This window comes from Brachypodium distachyon, chromosome 1, assembly GCF_000005505.3.
Source record: "Brachypodium distachyon strain Bd21 chromosome 1, Brachypodium_distachyon_v3.0, whole genome shotgun sequence".
Classification (NCBI taxonomy): domain Eukaryota; kingdom Viridiplantae; phylum Streptophyta; class Magnoliopsida; order Poales; family Poaceae; genus Brachypodium; species Brachypodium distachyon.
The window spans coordinates 13,144,118-13,163,556 of record NC_016131.3 but is presented as its reverse complement, the minus strand read 5'-3'; the positions used below and the strand labels follow the sequence as shown (position 1 = coordinate 13,163,556).

General features: G+C 45.5%; 2 protein-coding genes across 3 annotated transcripts; both read right to left on the bottom strand.

The window, feature by feature from the left end:
* Nucleotides 1-8,780, bottom strand: LOC100836222 (erlin-2-B). 2 transcript variants are annotated; one of them, XM_003562338.4, is made up of 9 exons: nt 8,514-8,777; nt 5,872-5,974; nt 5,725-5,792; nt 5,516-5,575; nt 5,268-5,426; nt 2,131-2,277; nt 652-866; nt 459-567; nt 1-382 (listed from the first exon to the last, which is right to left on the bottom strand). In XM_003562338.4, the coding sequence occupies exons 1-9, from the start codon at nt 8,673-8,675 to the stop codon at nt 302-304; spliced, it is 1,104 nt and encodes a 367-aa protein (XP_003562386.1). In that variant the 5' UTR covers nt 8,676-8,777; the 3' UTR covers nt 1-301. The 2 variants fall into 2 exon arrangements, with proteins under 2 accessions (XP_003562386.1, XP_010233452.1); XM_010235150.3 differs by lacking the exon at nt 5,268-5,426 and having other exon boundaries at nt 8,514-8,780.
* A 7,425-nt stretch (nt 8,781-16,205) lies between these two features.
* Nucleotides 16,206-18,412, bottom strand: LOC106865465. The gene is made up of 2 exons (XM_014895463.2): nt 16,875-18,412; nt 16,206-16,798 (listed from the first exon to the last, which is right to left on the bottom strand). Exons 1-2 carry the CDS (start codon nt 17,044-17,046, stop codon nt 16,329-16,331), a joined length of 642 nt encoding a protein of 213 aa, XP_014750949.1. The 5' UTR covers nt 17,047-18,412; the 3' UTR covers nt 16,206-16,328.
* Between the last annotated feature and the right edge of the window lie 1,027 nt (nt 18,413-19,439).

Sequence of the window (19,439 nt, the reverse complement as noted above, 5' to 3'; positions counted from 1 at the left end):
AAAACCCTGGATTGTGTATTCTTTCCATCCCGAATCTTGATGAAGCAAACAACCTTGTATTTCTGTCAAGCCAACCTGGGCAAGCTTTCAGTTCTGCAGACTATCAGTTGCATCGCATCCCAGTTAAGAGCTCTCCATTTCTTACAGATCAAAAGGACGTGCAGATTGTTCCAGCTAATATGCTGAACGGAGTAGTACTAATACAGCCAAATATTACAAGGACGTTAGATGTGCCTGACAGGGCACATGAATAGTGAACATGCAACTTTCCAATGGTCCTTCAAATTCACAGAAGACACCACTATATTTCTAAACGGTCCTTGCCTGAAGCAGGATCAAGGTAATTCCGAATCATCCTTTGATCCATAATCATGTTTGGGATCTGCAGAATATCCAGACAACTCAGCCCAGAACTCTACCAAATATGCAAAAGAGAATCATGCACACAAATTCAGTACCTTTTCACCAAAGAAAATCTTTGAGTTATTGGCAATCGATTCAATGAACCTCAGCTCAAGATATGCAGGAGTAAGTTTGAGTTTGTTGGCCTCTGCTTCCTTTGTGATCCTAGACAGACGTGAACAAATCAAATCAGTCAACGAGAAGCATGCATGAGCAGGACAAATTAAGAAACAACAATGATTGATATGCCTGTAATAGTTTGCATCTGTCAGGGCTCTCTCTCGAGCAAGAAACATTTCATTATCAATCTGCTGCTGCCTTTTGGAACTGTCCTTCTCCGTCAGCATCTGTTGCATGAGGATCTTGCTCACCAGTGCATTCTTTTCTGCTTCAGATAGTGCGATCTTCTTCTGAGTTTCTGCCTCCTTTTCCGCCACCTTTTGTCTTTCCATAGCGATCAGCGCCTGTTGATTGAAAATACTGTCAATTGAGTTCACAGAAGACATCCTCCAATCCTTAAAGTTACACTGACAAGATGCCATTACATCAGCGACATTATATCAAAACCTTCAGCATTAAAGCAACATAAGCGACCATTCATGTGAGTATTTGTTATGCAACTTCATATCTCAGAAAAGCATAGAATAATGAGCTGCTCAGCCTGAAAGCTGCTGCAGTACTGCTATCAGAGATTCGTATATCATGATTTTAAAAAAGCTTGATGATGGAGAACGGAGTTTTGTGCGGTTGGCTAGAGGCGCGGGTACACACCCCACCCAAACACATGAGAGGCTCGGCCTGCCGAGGCGTGCTTGCTGTTGTCTTAATAAAAACACTACAGTTGCCACTGCCTGTTGATCAAGTCTTTAAGAAAAGCTCGATGGTCTAGTAAAGCATTATTGCCTCACAATGATAGCATGAGATAGGGGTCAAAAACATTGATAACAAGTCCTACTAGGAATATATGTGCATTCAGGAAGCAGCTTTTGAAATTAGCACAACTTAAATTTTTGAAACTTGTAAACATGGTTTCCACAAAGTTTTCACAGTTTGCACCGTAAGGGTGGTTTTCACCTGATACTTTGCCATACAGTTATCTGCAACATGAACAATTGAGTCACCAAATAAGAACAGGATAGATATGTCAAAAGAAGGTCTGCTTAAACCTATTCCTAATCCTAAAAAGAATGTAAGGACGTCAGGGTGGATTCTAAGTTCTCAAGTCAGGAGTCTTCCACTGTTGTACTTGAAAAGCAAGATTGCAAGATCATAAATTGATAGTGGCCCTTTTTAAGTATCAACTATCAATATTGAAGGCCCAAAAATCCCTTTTTCCTTTTATTTTTAGTCCAAAAGAGCAATTAATCCAGCGCCTCACTTTGTATGCTAAACCAATAATAACATCCCTAGTAGTCCTTCCATTGCGAAAGGTAGGGGCATATATGATTCGTGAAAACAAAGATTTGACCAATAGTTACTCCATTAATATGCAATTTACGTGACGTAAAACTGATGTCATTAGAATCATATTCAAAAGAACTTATGATCGTGATTTTCTATCACAGAGAGCACATATTAACAGAGTAACTGTTGGCCAAAACCTTGTCTTGACGAATCAAACTGCGCTCTATATGTTGCAACAGAAGGAGTACACAGCATATTATAGACAGGAAGAGTCCATCAATGTTTGCACGGGATACATGTATTACGTATAATTTTGTCACATACCTTTGTACGCTCCTCCTCCATAAGTTCAAAATTTCTCCTAATACTACTTGGTATGTTCGGCTTTGTAACACGAACACTGATAATTTCAATTCCAGGAGCATAACGTGTGCAGTCCCTTTGGATAGCTTCTTTCATTGTTTCATCAATCTGAAATTTTGGCAGCACAGGTGAGCCAGTAATACTAATACAGATATAAGTTTCCTATATTGCACATCTAAATGCCATAAGTGAGAAGGTGAAAAATGTGAATTTGCTACTGAACTCAGAGATTTCTACCAATTCTCAAGAGATTATCAGGTGCTCTGCTCCGTAGATCACAACTTACTCTATGTCTCATGATTATTTAACATTTACTTCTATACTGGTTATACCACATTCAAGAAAGAATTGCAGGTGTGTAGTTAGATCTCAAAAAATTGCAGAAATGTATATCACAACTTACTCTACATCTCATTATCATTTATAACATTCAGTTCTGCACTGGTTACACCACATTCAAGAAAGAACCATAAGGCCTTGTTTGGCACTGGGTTTTTTTCTGAGTGCCTAGTGTTTTTTCCCGGCCCGGCCCAGCCCAGAGACACTCAAAAACGCTAGTGGGCTGTTTGGCAGGCCGTTTTTGGCATGTAGAAACCCTAGAAAACCAACGAAAACACATCGGGCCGAAAAAACACCAAGTCGCGAGTCGTACTCGCGTTTCTCCCCCCGACGCATCGCTCTTGCGTCGTCGTCCTCCTCCGCCGACCTATGCGCTGTGGACCGCCGCTGCCCACCTCCGCTACCGTTGGCCATCGGCCCCCGCCTCCCCGCCGTGTCCACCAACCTCTGGCCGTGCGCGACCTCTGCTCACTGATGCAAATGGCGGTGTTGCCCTCCTCCGCGCTGTCTCTGCCAACCTCCGCCGCCCGCGACCTCGACTCCCCGCCAGCCCACGTTACGCCTCCCTCTCTCCCCATTTATCTTCTCCTACCCTGCGCCGTCATTGATCTCGTCCGTATAGCACCATCAAACAGGGCAGAGGACGCCACCGCTGCTATCCCCCGCATCGACAAGAGTTTCTCCGACGTCTCCCACTGCCATTGATTTCTCCTGCCGGACGCAGGCTGGCTTTCTTGCCGGTGAGTCCCCTTTGTCCTTTCTCTCCTTCTCAGCAGCTCATCGATGTTAGGTATCTCCTTTTCAACCATACATGTTTCTTGTTGTCCTTGACACAAGATATTTTCCTTGCAAATTTTGGTAACCATCGACGTGTCCTGATGGCTTCTAAAGATGATCACTAGCTGTAGCTTGACAACATGTTGCTGCAGATCTTGATGGCTTAGCTCTGAAGAATGTTTACTTGCTGTAGCATTGCACTTTTGCTTATCTAGGTTTTGTCAAGTGGTCACCCTCCATTATTTTGAGCTATACATTTGTCTGTTTAAAGAAATTTGGGAGCAGCTTAGCAGCTAGAAATAACATTTGACATAATTGGGGCCATTCAATTAGTGTAATAAATTACGGATGACCCCAATTGTTCTTCAAGTTCTATAGTTGCCATATCTTGATATCTACTGCAGTTTGTAGCTTCTCTTTTTTATCATAAAAAAGCCATGTAGGTTAACACACAAAAAAAAGCCATGTAGATTAACACAATTGTAGCAATTCAGAAAATTCATGCAGCTAGTTTACACATTAACTAAAATGCATATATGAAGATTGATTTTTTTTCCTTTCCAAGCTGTAGCTGCATATGCATATACGCAATGTTATCCCTTGATTTTTTGTTCCTTCTTTCTTGTGTGTGCACCTGCTTTGCTTTTGTCTGTCCCTGATGTAGGATTAGCTCAGAACCACCGCATTTTGTAGTAATCGTGTCTTGACCATGAAGTACTTATGTTGCCTGTACTTGCAGTTTGGAATACAACTGACAGAATTTAAATATTTTTTTGTGGTGCATACTGAACTTATAGTTTATTGGAGTCACATTATGACTGCATTCAGGATTCATAAACCCTGTTAAAATTTTGATTTTACTTATTTTATCACCATCTTTGAATAGATGGAGAGGAGGCATAGTGGTTACTGCCTATCACACAGACCACCAGAGCCTCTGATGCCATCTTCACCACAGTTATGGTCAACATATCCTGTGCCAGATTTACTGTTGCAATAAGTTCACAGCGTAGTAGCTTCTATTCTAGCCAGTAGCCAGCAAGCCACGGAGAGAAAATATAGATCATTATTTTCAGGGAGATCAGTTTACCTCTGTACTTGGTATTGCTGTCGAGCAACAGGTGCTTGGTGCACCACTTATGTGTTCTTTGTGAGGTGAAATTCGGTGAGTGGACACACCTCTATCAGTGCTTGAAGCACATGAAATAAATCTGTTTTACATTGCATCAAAAGATCAAAACACATGTGCACGCAGCGTCATGGACCTTGGAATTGCACTCAAACCAAAACATATGAAGGATGATGGCTTGGTGCCAATGTTAGGTTCACATCTCCTGTTTGTTTATTGTCAAAGATGATACCTTTTGATCTATTTTTAATTTTTATGTTGGCTGTGTTTTACAGGTAGAGGCATCTGATTTGGATTCAGACTCCTAGAGTGATCCCAACACATCTGGAGGCTTGTCAAAAACTGCTTCGGCTTAGAATGATTTGAGACTTGTCATCTACTCCCTCCGTCCCGTATTAAGTGACTCAAATTTGCCCAAATATTGATGTATCTATGCCTAAAAAGCGTCTAGACACATGTAATAGAAAGTCACTTAATATGGGACGGAGGGAGTATGTTTCATCTGAAGACATCAATTTTTTTGTTGCCTTATGATTTGAGATTTGTCAAAAACTGGAGGCTTTATTTTGATGCGAACCTCCATTTTGCTCTTATTTTCTCAGTCTATGAACTGATGATATCTCAACTTCTACATACTGATGTACTCCAACATCCAACAATCGCTTTTGAAAAACTGTACCGAGCTGAAGTTGTAAAAATTAGATTTTTATTACAGATACATGTACTAATTTACTGCAGTAATCTCTTTTGATATCCGTTCTAAGGAAACACTTGTGCCAATCACTGAAAATTGTGGTAAAAACAGTGCTGCCAAACAAGGCCTAAGTGGTTTAGATGTAAAGGATTTACCAACCTGATCAAACATGTCAATGTAAACTTGCTGCAAACTGTGAGCACTGCAGAACTGGTTTATCTCATGATGAATTTTGTCATATATCCATGTCTTATCATAATGCACACCATAATTGAGTAAGGTGTCATAAACAAAGTCTTTACTGAGACGATTGACAACCTACAAACCCAGCAGTGGATTAAACAAGCTCAGGCACAAGCCAATGCACTTTGTAAAACAGAGCTATAATAGAACCCATAGTACTATACCTCTATCTTATCAAAGCTGATCATGACACCACCTTTTGTTCCACAAGGAATACCTTTGACCTGGCTTAGCACAATGAGAGGCATAAATATATTTCAGTTGGTAATTCAAAAGTTTGAAATAAGCAGTGGTCCAAATCAGGAGACATGAGCGGTAATTATTATAATAGGAGTGAAAACATAGCTTCATAAATGAAGAGCAGTTCACTTGCCTGGTCTGTTTGGAGTGTCACCTGTATTGGCTCAAACTGGGTGATCAAAGGCAGCTTCAGATGATAACCTAGGAGCCAGGACCAAATTAGTGAAGAGATGGTCAAAATAAATAAGTGAAAAGAAACAACATTCAACAAAAAGGGTACCTGGAGAAGTGATGGCCTTCAAAAGAGCACCCCCTCTCCAGTATACCCCGACGTGTCCTTCAGGAACTTGATGTAAAATGCTGGATGGTGCTGAGATCGAAACCTGCATATATTAATATATAAGATATTTAACAGGAAGCTCCAAATACCATGTCCTTCAAGTAGAGAAATATAGTTTTTGTCATGGGTGTACATCCCTATAGGGGGCGCAACCCTAGGTTTCGAAATCAGGGACGATATCCTATTAGTATCTTCTACTTTAGTTAGGCAAGAGATAAGATAGGAATATTAAAATATGGTTTGTTAGGAAAGTACAGATTAGTTTCTTGGATGTCAAGTTGAGTCTTCACTATAAAAGCCCCCCCTGCAATAATCTCCTTCTGCCAAGATTGGAGCTACATGTGACAGGATTCAAGCTGCGCTAGACAAACTGCCCTATAAAATATGGTTCGCAAAAGGTTGAAGTTACGCTTGACAGGTTGCATGCAATCTGTACTAATATCCTTGTGAGGGTGGAGCAACGAAAAGCAGCAACGACGTCCCAACCAGCTGCAGCACTGCTGATCTCATTGTCTCCTTCACCGCCATCCCTGGTTTCACCATTACTGCCCCTATGGTTGATGCAACTAAAGCCAGTTTTGGCTGTTGCACAACCTGCGGTAGCACCGTAGCAGCGTGTTGGCCTTGCAGAACACCTTCACTAACTAGCAACTTGAGGACGAGGTGCAAGTCTGGCAGGGGTGTGAGGTAAAGTATGGGAGGTGGTATCGCCGTGCATGTCTTTAAGCTTGCGAGGAGCAGCAACAAGCGCCTTGGCTGCCCAGCAGCAGGGAAGATGCGCCTTTGAGGGCAGGAGCAGGGAGGCAATGTATTTCCGCACACATTTATTCTGTATGCTACAATACTTGTCCATAGCAAAGCAGGGGCATTCTATTAATTCTAAAAATGGTTAGCGGGGTGGTATAAATTTCTTTTTCTCTACAGATCAAGATAAAAATCAATTGTATCTGCCAGAGATAGAAAAGGCAGATAATTAGTGGAAACACAATTTTGGTAAATAGTTGTGTTTCATGTGTCTCGGTGTCTCCGAACTGCCGTTGGGTCAAATCTCAAAATTTGGCAGAGATGTAACACATACCTATTTCTCAGTGTTATTTGGAAAATTTTAGAGACTTTTCTACAAATGATTTTAGCGGAACTTTTACCAATTTGCATTTTTACCAGATACAAACCTTATATTTGTGCAATCTGCAATCTACTCCGTAATTGACTTAGTAGGTTATGCATTAACTAGCTACCAGTATCCCTGAAATAAATTTGCATTGAATGGAAGGAAGTGTTCAGAACATGTCAATCAAGGAGTTGTTTTAGAATTTAAAAATAGAATAGTTAAGCAGGGTTTCTTCCTTATTTATGATTGGCAGCTGATTTGGGAATACAGCACTAAGACTATTATCTGCTTAGAAGGATGCATGTGACAATCTAACTAATCTTATGTACTAAGACTGTAAATATTCACTCTGTTTCTTTGTTGGTGGCACAGGGTTCCATGTCACAAAATCCTTGAAAAGATCATGCACTACTTAAGTAGCGTTTGTTCCTTTGGCTTGCCTTGCAGCACCATTTTTGGACAGCCAATAGGCTTGACGGCCATGAACTTCCCAACCGCAGCACTTTCTCTTGTGCTCGCAAGAACCGGAATCAGCAGAGCACCTCTTCATATGTTTCCTGTGGGCGAGACAGCTACCAGTTGCGCGAACCAACTTGAGGAGTAGACAGTGTGTGTTGCATGTGTTGTGGGTTGTTTTGGTCTTCGATCTGAGCAACCATTTTGCCAAACTCCCGTAACTGTAACTAACTTGCTTCTCCTCTTAATGAACAGATGTGCAAACACTTGTTTGCAAGTTGTTTAAAAAAATATTGACTCTAGTAGATATATGACAATAGAAGAAGGATGATGCAATTGTCAACAAGGTAGTTGATGGAGTGATGGCTAAATCCACCAGGAAACACACTAAACCATCTTTTTGTGACCTCGTTAGTAGTTCTTGGCTCATAATTCTGTTGTCTTGTCATATTACACAAAAAGGAAGAATACTTACTGTATAAAGAAGGAACAAGAGCAGGGAAGAGAGGAAATCTAGCCAGATTTTACTCTTCAATTACATAGCGCATACATAGTGAAATAACATTCAGAAAACAGATCGAGCAATCAGCAGTATCCAAACAAGACGCCAACTTAAAGGTGCAAACATCAACTCATCTTAGCAAACGGAGTACAAGGCTAATCAGCACAAAACACCGTCCTAAGGCATCACATGATGTACGGAATGTAATCCCATCCAACGAACACAAACAAGACATCGTGTTCTCCTCGGTATCACTGATTACAAGGGAAGTCAGCAACAACAGCCTTGCTGTACCAAACCTAAACCCGCAACAAGCAGAAACCAACCGACCCACAACACCACACGGAAGGATCGCTCCAGTACATACGAGAAGTCCAAACTCCAAAACCCCAATGTCCGATCCAAGGATGAGTCACCACTCACCCCATCCGATCCAAGGATGGGCCAATCAGCGGATCAGTTATTGTACTACGAACACATGTTTAAGAAAAGAATATAGGGATAGGAGGTCACCAGGAGGAAGCAGACGGCGATGAAGACGATGACGCCGAGAGCGAGGGGGTCAGAGCCGGGAGGGGGCGGCTGGCGGCCACGCGTCTGCTGCTGGGACAGCGACGGCGACGGCGGAGGCGGCGGGCGCTGGCGCGGCGGCGAGTCGGCGGTGACGTCCGACATCGGTAAGGTATAGTTCAGACTAGGGTTTTGGGCTCGGGCGAACCGGGAACAGAGAAGGAAGAGGAAGTGGGGAGGAAGGAAAGAAACAACGAAGGCGGTGAGACTTCGAGTCTGCGATGTGCGTTTTTTTTCTTTTCTCAGAGATCGTTTGGTTGTGCTTTGCTTCTAGAAAAAACTGTCGTGTGTGAAAGCTGGTTTGTTTTTTTATGGGAAAAAACAGGAAACGTGTTTAGTTGTAACAAATGCTTTTGTTCTTTCATTCCACTTCACGATCAATATATTTTCTACGGTTTAGATTTATCAAAAGTTATCGTACGGTCCAAATTTGTCACAACATAATACGAAGAGTCATAAAATAAATCAATCTCCTTAGCATGAAATCCAAAATTCTTCGTATCCTTCTCAGTATGGAAATCAATCCGAACCCAAACAAAATATCTCGGTATCAATTTCAGTATGAAAATCAATCCAATCGAAAAATCAATGTCCAGACTTCGCCTCCACCGGCTCGTGCTTGATACATTTTCCGTTGTTCCGTAGCATCGCACGGGTTCTTTTGCTAGTGATTTTTTATATGCGAATTAATCGTAAATCTATGGTCTTTGCATTGATTGTGACGACAAAGAGAAAAATCATGCTTCTAACGATGCTTATGTTTACATAAGTAATAAAGACCTTCGTTTTATATCATAACACAAAATATATATGGTTCACACGATAATGTATGCCGTGGACATAGCTAAACTACCTGCTGTGTTATCTGAAAACTACATGCTAGTTTCTGCTTGTGACTTTTTACGTTGATCCGTTTGTTTGTTAGAACGATTTTCTCACATGATGGGTTGTTGATATTCTTGTGTGTGTGTGGCAAGTAGACCTAGTGTCTCTCATGTTTATTACTGGAGAATTTTTGTTTGTAAGTTCCAATTATTTTTGTGTAATCATGTAATATGAAGGACATGGAAAACCAGGCTTACAATTAATAGAGTAGGTGATCCTCTTTTCCCTCTTTTGTTTGTCCTTGCTGCTGACCTTCTTCAAGCTGCCATCAATAAGGAACATCAATTAGGCAATTTGAGCCTTCCAATTAATAGAGAAGGTCCTTTGCCAATATTCAATACGCTGATGACACTATTCTAGTGCTTCCTGCTGGTAAACCAACTTCTTCATCTGAAAGATATATTGCAGAAATATGCTACCTCCACTGACTGAAATTAATTTCCACAAGTCAAATTTGATCCCTATCAATCTTGAGGCAGACAGAGCTAAAGAGTTGGCTGAGATTTTTGGTTGTGCAGTGGGATCTATGCCTTTTACCTATTTGGGTTTACCTTTGGAGACTACTCAGCCTAAAGTCACTGATTTTCTTCCTCTAGTTGACAGGATTGAAAGAAGAATGTCTAGTGTTACTGCAATGCTTTCTTATTGTGGTAAACTCATCATAATCAATTCTGTTCTTTCTTCACTTGCAACATATACCATGTGTTCTCTTCAATTACCAGCGAAGATTATTAATCACATTGACAAAATTAGAAGGAGATGGTTGTGGACTAAGAAAACTGCAAATAGAGAATCTAATAATGCCTTGGTGGCATGGGACAAAGTTTGTAGGGCCAAAAAACAGGGTGGTTTAGGTGTTATAAATCTTAGAATCCAGAATCAAGGTCTTTTGCTGAAACACCTATTTAAATTCTTTAACAAGGTGGATATTCCTTGGGTAAATTTGCTTTGGGAGACTTATTATCAAAATGGCATCCCTCAAGCTGCTAATCCTAAGGGATCTTTTTGGTGGAGGAATATTATGAAGTTAGTTCCTCTATTCAGGGGGATATCTACTTGCAGACTTGGTGACGTGGTTATGACGGGCCACGTACTCGACTCGAGTATACCCGTCGCGGCCCAGACGGGGGCCCACAAGGAAGCCTACTACGATTCCAGGCGTCCATATGCCAAAACTTGCGACTCTAGATAAGAAAGCTTAATTAGAGTATATGTTTTCATTGTAACCGACTTGGACTCTACCTAAGACCTGAGTTCCTGCATATATAAAGGACCAGAAGTGGGAGCCAATAACCCCCTAACCTAGCTAGAAGCCGCCTAGACGCACTCGCCAGATCGAATATGTGCATCTATCCTCCGCGGCATCCCTTTGTAATCAACTCATCAATACCAGATCAGACAAGCAGGACGTAGGGGTATTACCTTTCGAGGGCACTGAACCTTGGTAAATCGTGTTTCCTGTGTCCTTCTTAGCCGACGAGTTCGCCAACACATACACTCGAAATCTTTCCTAGATCTAGATATAAGTCCACCAATATGGACATTGTCGAAGTCCCAACTTCTTCATTGGAGCCGTCTCTGGGAAAGACGTGTGTTGGAGACACGACCTCGGTGGTTACAGCTTCAGACGACAAGTCATCGACTAAGGCAGAGTCGATGACCTTCGGTTCCTTCCACTTCACCGCCCACCCTCCAGCCAGCTGCGCGGTCTTCGACACGCTTGACGCTGGCATGGATCTCGTGTTTGGGGATTTCCATCTTCGAGCCAACCGCCGGCATCCTTCGACTGCCGGGCCCGACTACTCCCACTTCGGAGGAGTCACCTCTTTCTCCATCTCCAGAAAAAGTCTTACCGATGGACTCGGCGAGATCACTCGACGAAGCAGAACAGGTCTCCCTCGGGACCCACTCCGACTCTGAAGTCGATCCATCCCTGTGTGCAGAAAGCCCCGTCCCGAGCGACGCTGGTGACTGCTCAGAACAGGAGAGTTGCCACAACAACAGCGATCTCGCGCCCCACAGCGCCAACGCCCAAGTTTTCATGACAAATCCTATCGCTCCGAAGCCAGTCCCACTAACCGCGGATGCCACCGCAACACCGCAAGGTGGATGTTAGCAGCGGAGAAGGCACGGGTCCAAGCAGCACTTGACACGGGGGTCCTCATGAAGGACCCCACCCCTGCGGAATTGCAACTGTATGCCAATTCCATTGCCAGGGCTCGACGCGACCTGGCCAAAGAAAAGGAGAACTTCGCCAAGAAGCAGAAACATGAAGCTGAAAAGCTAAAGAAATTGGATGAGGACACTCGGCCACGCAAGAAGGCTCGACCAGGCTCACCCGACGACTCAGACAGAGGCACCCTCCAAGAGCTGTCTCCAGGCAGAACAGCCTGCATCGCGACCATACGGCCCGAAACCTAACTTCAAGTTTCATGTCAGTCGACGACCATGGCAACATGATACCTGAGACCCCGGAAGCTGCCCTGCTCACAGCAAACACCTACTTACAGTCGATCCAACCACCTGGCAGTGACCCGCGCTCGCGGCTTCACAAGCAGATCTTGGAAGGGTTGAACAGGCAGGAGCTTCTTGCATCAGCCAAGATTTTAACAACCGAAGGCTGCCATGGGACAGGACTCCATCCCGTCGCGAAGGCGAGGCTCAGCATAGTCTCGGCTCCCCTCCTCGAGGACGTACAGAACGCGACTCGCTCCCTAGGGAAATTCAGGGATTCCCCCGTCGAGTCACGGACCATGGCCTCAATCGGCGGGATGGATACCGTGATCGCTCGCCGGAATCAGACCATGATGCTAAAACCTGCGGAGCATCGTGTTTTAGCCGCCGCATCCCCCAAGCTAGGATGCCGAGGAATTTTAAACCACCAACTGATTTAGCCAAGTATGGCACTCAAGAGCCGAGAACTTGGTTAGAAGACTACCTTACCAGGATTCGCTTCCAAAGCGAAACTCGAACCACTGGCATGCAGTGCCTGCAGTTGCATCTTAGAGGCCCTGCACGCAACTGGTTAACCAGCTTGGCACGCGATGATATCGATTCATGGGACAAACTTGTCCAATCTTTCACTCGCAACTTCATGTCCACGTACAAACGGCCAGTCTCCCTCGAGCAGCAACGAGCTTGCACTCAACGCGAGGGAGAATCCATCCGCTCGTACATTCAGCGTTGGACCAACACTAAGCACGCCTCTGAAGAAGTCTCCGATGAGAGCGCCATCGACGCGTTCAAGCGAGGACTCCGACGAGTCAAACTCAAGGAGGAACTGGGTCGCGTCAGGCCCGCAACCATCAGCTACCTGATGGAAATTACCAACCGCTGGGCTGACGGGGAGGACTCAGTTCGCAACAAACGCCATCGATCCCCGAAGGAAGAAGACGACCGCAACCATGATTGAAGGAAAAAACGCAAAAACCGTGTCTTCGAAGAGTCAAACCCACCTGACTTCATCGCAAGTCGCCTCTCCTTCGGATTTTGGCTCTCGCGAAAACGGGAATCGCAGTGGAGGGTTCCGAGGAGGCGACAAACGCAAGCAGCAATGGCAGCGGAAAGGGAACCAACCCACACTTTCTCAGCAACTGGCGTCTCCCTGGTCGTGCCACGTCTACAGGGATGAGAAAGGCAACATCAAGCCAAGTCACCCTCTAACCGAGTGCAGACGCTTCAAGGACCTGCAGGCTGAGTTCGCCAGGACACAGCAGTCGGCAACCATCGCCGGCTTCCTGCTGCTACCAGGGCCACACTCGTACTCCAATGAAGGAGTCAACGCACCCTTGGCGCCTCCCATACCAGGAGCGCTAGCTGTCGGTGCCCTCCTCCTCCTCCGCGCATGGCCAGTTTTTCCGGAGTGGTGCATTCGGTGGCGCATACATCACCACCAGAGGCCCCCGCTACGACCACCAACACCTATCCGACTCCGGTCGGGCACATCTGCATGATCCAGAAAGGGAAACCCACTAACCGAGTCCAAAAGTCGATAACTCGACAAGTCCATATGGCCGTGAGGTCACCTCCTTCGACTGAGTACCTTGATTGGTCTAAGACAGAGATTACGTTCTCCCGAGAAGATCACCCACCCTGCATCCCGCAACCTGGAAACACAGCCTTGGTGTGCTCGACGCACAGATTAGAGGGTTCATGTTAAATAAAGTGTTTGTCAACGCGGAAGCGGGTTAAACATCATTTACGCCGACACTCTGCGGAAAATGAATCGTTCAACAACAAGACTGGCCACTACAAAGACAACCTTTCATGGTGTTGTTGTTCTCGACAACAATTAGAGTAAGGGGTGCCAATGCTCGATGGCACAAGTGCGGGTATAAATGTTGGGCATGTACATCGGCCTTATAGCGAAGGTCACCATACACTTGGACAAGTTGACATGTCGATATTTTTTGAATAGGTTCGGTCGATCCTGTGGGTGCGACTTAATCCTATGTTAGGAAAGGCTTCGAGGAGGTTGTTAGCCAAGGGCTTGGGCCGAGCGGATCTTCCCAAGACACCTTTTGGTGAGAGGTTCGTCGGGGCCGCCTCGTACTTGGATCGAACACGTCTTTCCAAGTATCGAGGTTAGGATACCCTCGGAACTCTAACCCAACCCCTTCTCCTTCGAATCCGGGCCGAACGCGTCTTCCCGGATCTCGAAACTAGAGCTCTTTGCAAGAGACTCTAGCCCTCTCCCCTTGAGTTTATTCAAGTTGAGAGTGAATGATACATGCCCCCATGGGGGGATATTTATAGCCTAAGGGTCCATGACAAAAGACCATGACTACCCTTGAGGGAGAGAGAAAAGTGAGGGCAAAGTGGTAAAAGCAGCTCATTTGGTCCATAACTTTTGTGTGCACCATGGGGGAAAAGAGGGGCTTGGTCCATGGTCCACCATGAACTAAGGGTCCCCTCCTCACACCTTTCTTGCACCCCACTCTAGCTCATTTGATCCTTTGACCATGGCATGAGAGGCTTGACTCGTTGACTAGTCTTCCTTTGCCACGTAGGATTGACCGCGCCACGTAGACATCTTTGACTCGTGCTTGCGAAATGTTGACTTGGTCGTCGCCACGTAGGATTTACGGCCCGTCCCGTATAAAGGTTTTATTTTACTACAACACATGGCATCATCCCAGGCAAAGCAGCCGCACCGCTAGGCAAAGTCAGCCTAGACGTGGTGTTCGGCACGCCTGACAATTTTCGACACGAGAGACTCGACTTCGAAGTGGTCGACTGGCCCTCCGAGTACCATGTGGTCCTGAGTCGAGTCGCATTAGTCCGCTTCATGGCAGTCCCGCATTACGCTTACCTTAAGCTCAAAATGCCTGGACCCAATGGCGTGATAATTATCTCTAGCAGCTTCATGCGATCCGACCACTACGACAGGGAATTTCATATAATCTCCGAGTTGCTTGCCATGCACGACCAGTCCATCCAGGCTTACTTCTTACAGACTATGATCGAAATTCCGTCCTTAAGAAAAGGGCCATTGACGTTACAAGCAGCAAAGATGCAAAGGCAGAGGAAGCTCAGGTCCCCTCACCAAGGGAGACTGACACTGACTTAGCCAGCAGCTCCGCCAGGTAGGAAGGCGGGCTCGTTGGGCTCCCCTTACAATATCGGGAGCCCCTCGAGCAGGTGCACTACGGCAATGAGAGCGCCAAGCCGGCTTGACAGCCCATGCGGTACATCTCAAAGCCACCTCACAAAGCCACCTACCGCAGAGTGAGTCAGTTCAAACAAGCACCCGAGAGTTCATCCACGCCTCGACTTGACTATACAGTCGACTCGACTGCGGGATACGAGTACGACGACTCTCCATAAGGCTCCATCTTAGAGAAGGGGACACATGAAGCAAGACGCGGAACGCCATGCAACTGCGCCGCCAACGCGCCCGGCTTTTGCCGCTTTTCTTTCACTTTTCCTTTCCTTTATGTTACCCTTAAGTGTCTTCCTTTCTTCTACCTCATAGAGCACCTTTGTAGCTCATTACTTAATAAGGCTCCTTTATTATCCTCTAGTCAGAGTTTAATTACCTTGCAATGGCCGCGTCAACAAACTCAGGATTGCACGCTACTGAAACTTGTCTTGGACGCACCCGACAGTCGGGGGCTGCGTCCAATCGACCTAAAACTTGTCTTGGACGCACCCGACACTCGGGGGCTGCGTCCAGTCGACACGAAACTTGTCTTGGACGCACCCGACACTCAGGGGCTGCGTCCAGTCGACCTAAAACCTGCCTTGGACGCACCCGACACTCGGGGGCTGCGTCCAATCGACCCAAAACTTGTCGTTGGACGCACCCGGCACTCGGGGGCTGCGTCCAATCGACTCAAAACTTGTGGTTGGACGCACCCGGCACTCGGGGGCTGCGTCCAATCGACTCAAAACTTGTGGTTGGACGCACCCGGCACTCGGGGGCTGCGTCCAATCGACTCAAAACTTGTCGTTGGGTGCGGCACTCGGGGGCTGCGTCCAATCGACCTAAAACTCGTCATTAGGGCGTACCCGACACTCGGGGCTACGCCCAATCGACCTAACATTCCTCTTGGACGCGCCTGGCACTCATGGGCTGCATCTCAAATTCCATTAGAATCTCATTCAAGGCCAGCTCTTTTTCATACATATAAGCCTGAGCTCACACAATTTTCAGCAGAACATGTCCAAGATTTCATTGTTCAATCAATCAAAACAGAGGTACAATTTATTTATTTATTTCAAAGACACTAAAACTGCAGATTACGAAAGAGCTCAAAGTATTTGGGTCCACAGACCCGGGGGCTACTCCTACTGGGAGCGTTGGTCGCGCACCCGGTAGATACACCACTGACACCGATACGCCTACATCTACAGCGGATAAAAAAGGCTACTCTACTCCAAAGCCATAAGGGTGACCAGCTGGCGCGCCGTGTGCTCCATTGCATCGTAAATCGGACCCAGCTGAGCATCATCTGGCACAGAGGAAGTCGTAAGGTGCAGGAAATCCAAGTTCAATGGGGGGTAGCGGAGCCGAACAAACACAAGGGCCAGCACCGCCCCTTCCACCAGTTGTTCGTGCGTAGCCCCTCTCACCATTGCAACCTCGCAGAATCTCTCGATCAAACCTTTCAGATCGACCGGAACAGGCAATTCTAGAAACAAGTTGTGGTGCACTTCAGTCATGCAGTGGCTGCAGGACTTCAGACAGGTCACAGCTCTTGCAACTCGGTCTTGTAGCAATGCAAGGATATAACCCTTCTCGCGGTTCGACCAGAAGGCTGGGGTCATCGGACCCGACTGCGTTATCGCATCAAGACGACTCTTCACACACTCAGCTTCAACATACGGTTCTGGCATCATTTCTGCAAAAAGAAACAAGTCAAAGCCAGCAGGAGGTACCTCCATCGCAACTTTTCAACCATAGGAGCAAGCAGTTACCTCGCAAGTCAGAACTCAGTTTCACCACCTCCCCAAGAAGGAAGTCTTCTCGCCATGACGTAGCCTGATTTTCCGACCGGAGCATGGAAATTTCATCTTGTGCTAGCGAAAGTTGGTCTTCAGCATGTCTCAGGCGAATGTGCATAATCTCAAGTTCAGCGGAAGAATCCATGCTTTCCCGTAGGAGACCTATCTGTTAATCAGCCAGTTGAAAGCAGATTATTAAGCTCGAGCCCGCACCCGACTACTTATAATCCGCTACAGCCTCGGGGGCTACTCCTACCGGGAGTATTCGGAGTCCGATCAGAGTTCATCTTCAGGAAATCAGAATTCGACTCGGAGTCAAAGAACAACTCAAACTGTTCCTTTCCAAAGAACATAAGCTTCAAAGGTTTACAAGGTTACTAGATTACAATTTAAAGTCCGATCGCCACTGCACGCAGTCGCAACCGGACTCGGGGGCTACTCCCACCGGGAGCGCTGGTCGCACACCCGGTAGAACCTACTCTACAGCAAATACAAATCACTATCTGCCACGCCGCGTGGCGAGTCCCTCCTCTGCTGCTTCCAATTGCCGGATCACGTGTAGGGTTGTCGCCTACTCTGCTTCCAGATACGGCCCTATAATGGAAAAGAAGAGACATCATGGTTCTAAGATAACTAAAAGGAAAAAACGTCCTCAGCATATTATGTTCTCCATGTTATCCCAAACTCTGTTAAACAAAAATTAGTTGAGGGTCTTAAATGAGATGATACATAAATTAGGCAGTACAAAATTTGGAATGTGGCAGAGCACAAAAGATGGATACATGTTCAGATGAAAGCATAACGTGGTATTAGATCGAAAAGATCAAATTCTTATGAATGGAATATATGTCCACCTCTTCAAACTTTTCTAATTGAAGCTCTTGGCAGATACAATACCTGAGAATTCATATCCATTGTGACTTGTAAAATTATACCTTTCAGTCCAATTTGTTCATGATCCGATAAAACTTTACGAATCAAAAGCATTAGAAGAGTGCCTTCGGCGAAAAACTAAAGAAAGGATTGGCATTAAATATCAGAAGAAAGAAATGAACTGAGATTTTCTGAAAGGATTGGCATTAAATATCAGAAAAAAAAAAGGATTAGCTCTCTTCTGGTTTACACGCTTCAGCTGAAACCGTGTATGAACATCCCTACCACCAGCTTGGTCTTTGTGTTGTACTGCAGTGTTGATCTGCTCGTGTGCATCAATGGACGCAATGGCCTTAATCAACAGGAAAGGAGAGGCGGCCGCGTATGGGCACACATGCGGAGATGCGGCGGGCCGACGCGGAGAGCGCGCGCGGGGGGGGGGGGGGGGGGGGTGACGGGCGCGGCTGGGCCTAGGAGGGAGGGCCGAGGCGGAGGGGCGGCGGCGGGCGGGCGAGGCCGCACAAGGCGGCCGCGGCGTGCGCGCCAGGCCTAGTGAGGGGGCTGGAGAGCAGCGAGGTGAGACGGCTGGCAAGAGAGATGCGGAGGCGCGTGAAGGGATGCGGGTCAGATCGAGGAACATGTGTAGGCTTTACCATGTGTGCTTCTGTGTATGGACCTTTGATGCTGAAAATCGAGTACTTGCAGGTCTCTTTTGAAGTTTGTTGGGCAAATTAGTTCACAATTAGCACGCTTGAGGTATTTCTGCTGCCAAATTCCTTCGCGGCTATTTCGGCAAAAGAAAATCCATTGCAACTGTGCATGGCTTCTAGATGTTGCCAATTATGTTTTCGATGCATTTATCATAAATTGCGGCCCTAAAAGAATTTGCTTTTCCAAAGTTTTTTGTGCTGCTAACTATTTATTTATTTTGTAACTAGCTGCTTATTTCTTTTAAGAATCATTTATATCTGAAGATGGACAGAAAAAGTAATCTTCAATCACTGGATTTCAGAGGATGAGCAGCTTGCAAGTATGTGTTCAGGTTTTACTTCACTGTCTTGAATTGTTTGAAGTACATATCAGTTATTCATGTCCCTTCCCCCAAAACAAATAAAAGTGGTAGAATCCAGTTTGTTGGTTTGCCTCTTCTGTTTTATTTATATTCCTCATATCTATTGATAAATTTTTTTTGCTTTCTTTAAACTAGCTGTTCATGTACTCAAGGAGGTTTGGCCTTTCTGATAAATGCCCCGGGCGTACCTACGATGGTTGTCTATTCTGAGGTGTTAGTTTAAGCAAAAGTAGAAGAGAGTGATACAGCAGCGCGGAAATGGCATGCTATGCAAGACTAAATGTAGATCGTGTGTACAAGGGTTTCCATCGAATTTAACCTTTATATTGTATAAGGATTGCAATGGTGCTGTTATCTGTACTGAATATATGTCTCTTCCCTGAAAAAAGTTCTCTCACCCCTGATCCCGTTGGCGTGAAAACTAGCATGCGTCTTTCTGCTTAGTTATCAGTCATAAAAAAATGTTTGTTCTTTGTGCCAGAGGGTGAAAGAACAAAAGACCTACTGGACATAAAAATTGGAGAAATGCTTTATTTGACGGCGCGGCAAAATATTATCTATTACAACTCCCATGGAAGTAAGAACATGGCATT

Bases quoted from the DNA above. Each gene is read 5' to 3' on its own strand.
- LOC100836222 (XM_003562338.4), bottom strand. From the start codon at position 8,675: ATGTCGGACGTCACCGCCGACTCGCCGCCGCGCCAGCGCCCGCCGCCT. The intron at 5,427-5,515 runs GTATAGTACTAT...CTGGGTTTGTAG, and splicing joins TCAGCTTTGATAAGATAGAG to GTTGTCAATCGTCTCAGTAA. The intron at 383-458 runs GTACTGAATTTG...GATATTCTGCAG, and splicing joins AGATTTTCTTTGGTGAAAAG to ATCCCAAACATGATTATGGA.
- LOC106865465 (XM_014895463.2), bottom strand. From the start codon at position 17,046: ATGGATTCTTCCGCTGAACTTGAGATTATGCACATTCGCCTGAGACAT. The intron at 16,799-16,874 runs GTAACTGCTTGC...TTCTTTTTGCAG, and splicing joins ACTGAGTTCTGACTTGCGAG to AAATGATGCCAGAACCGTAT.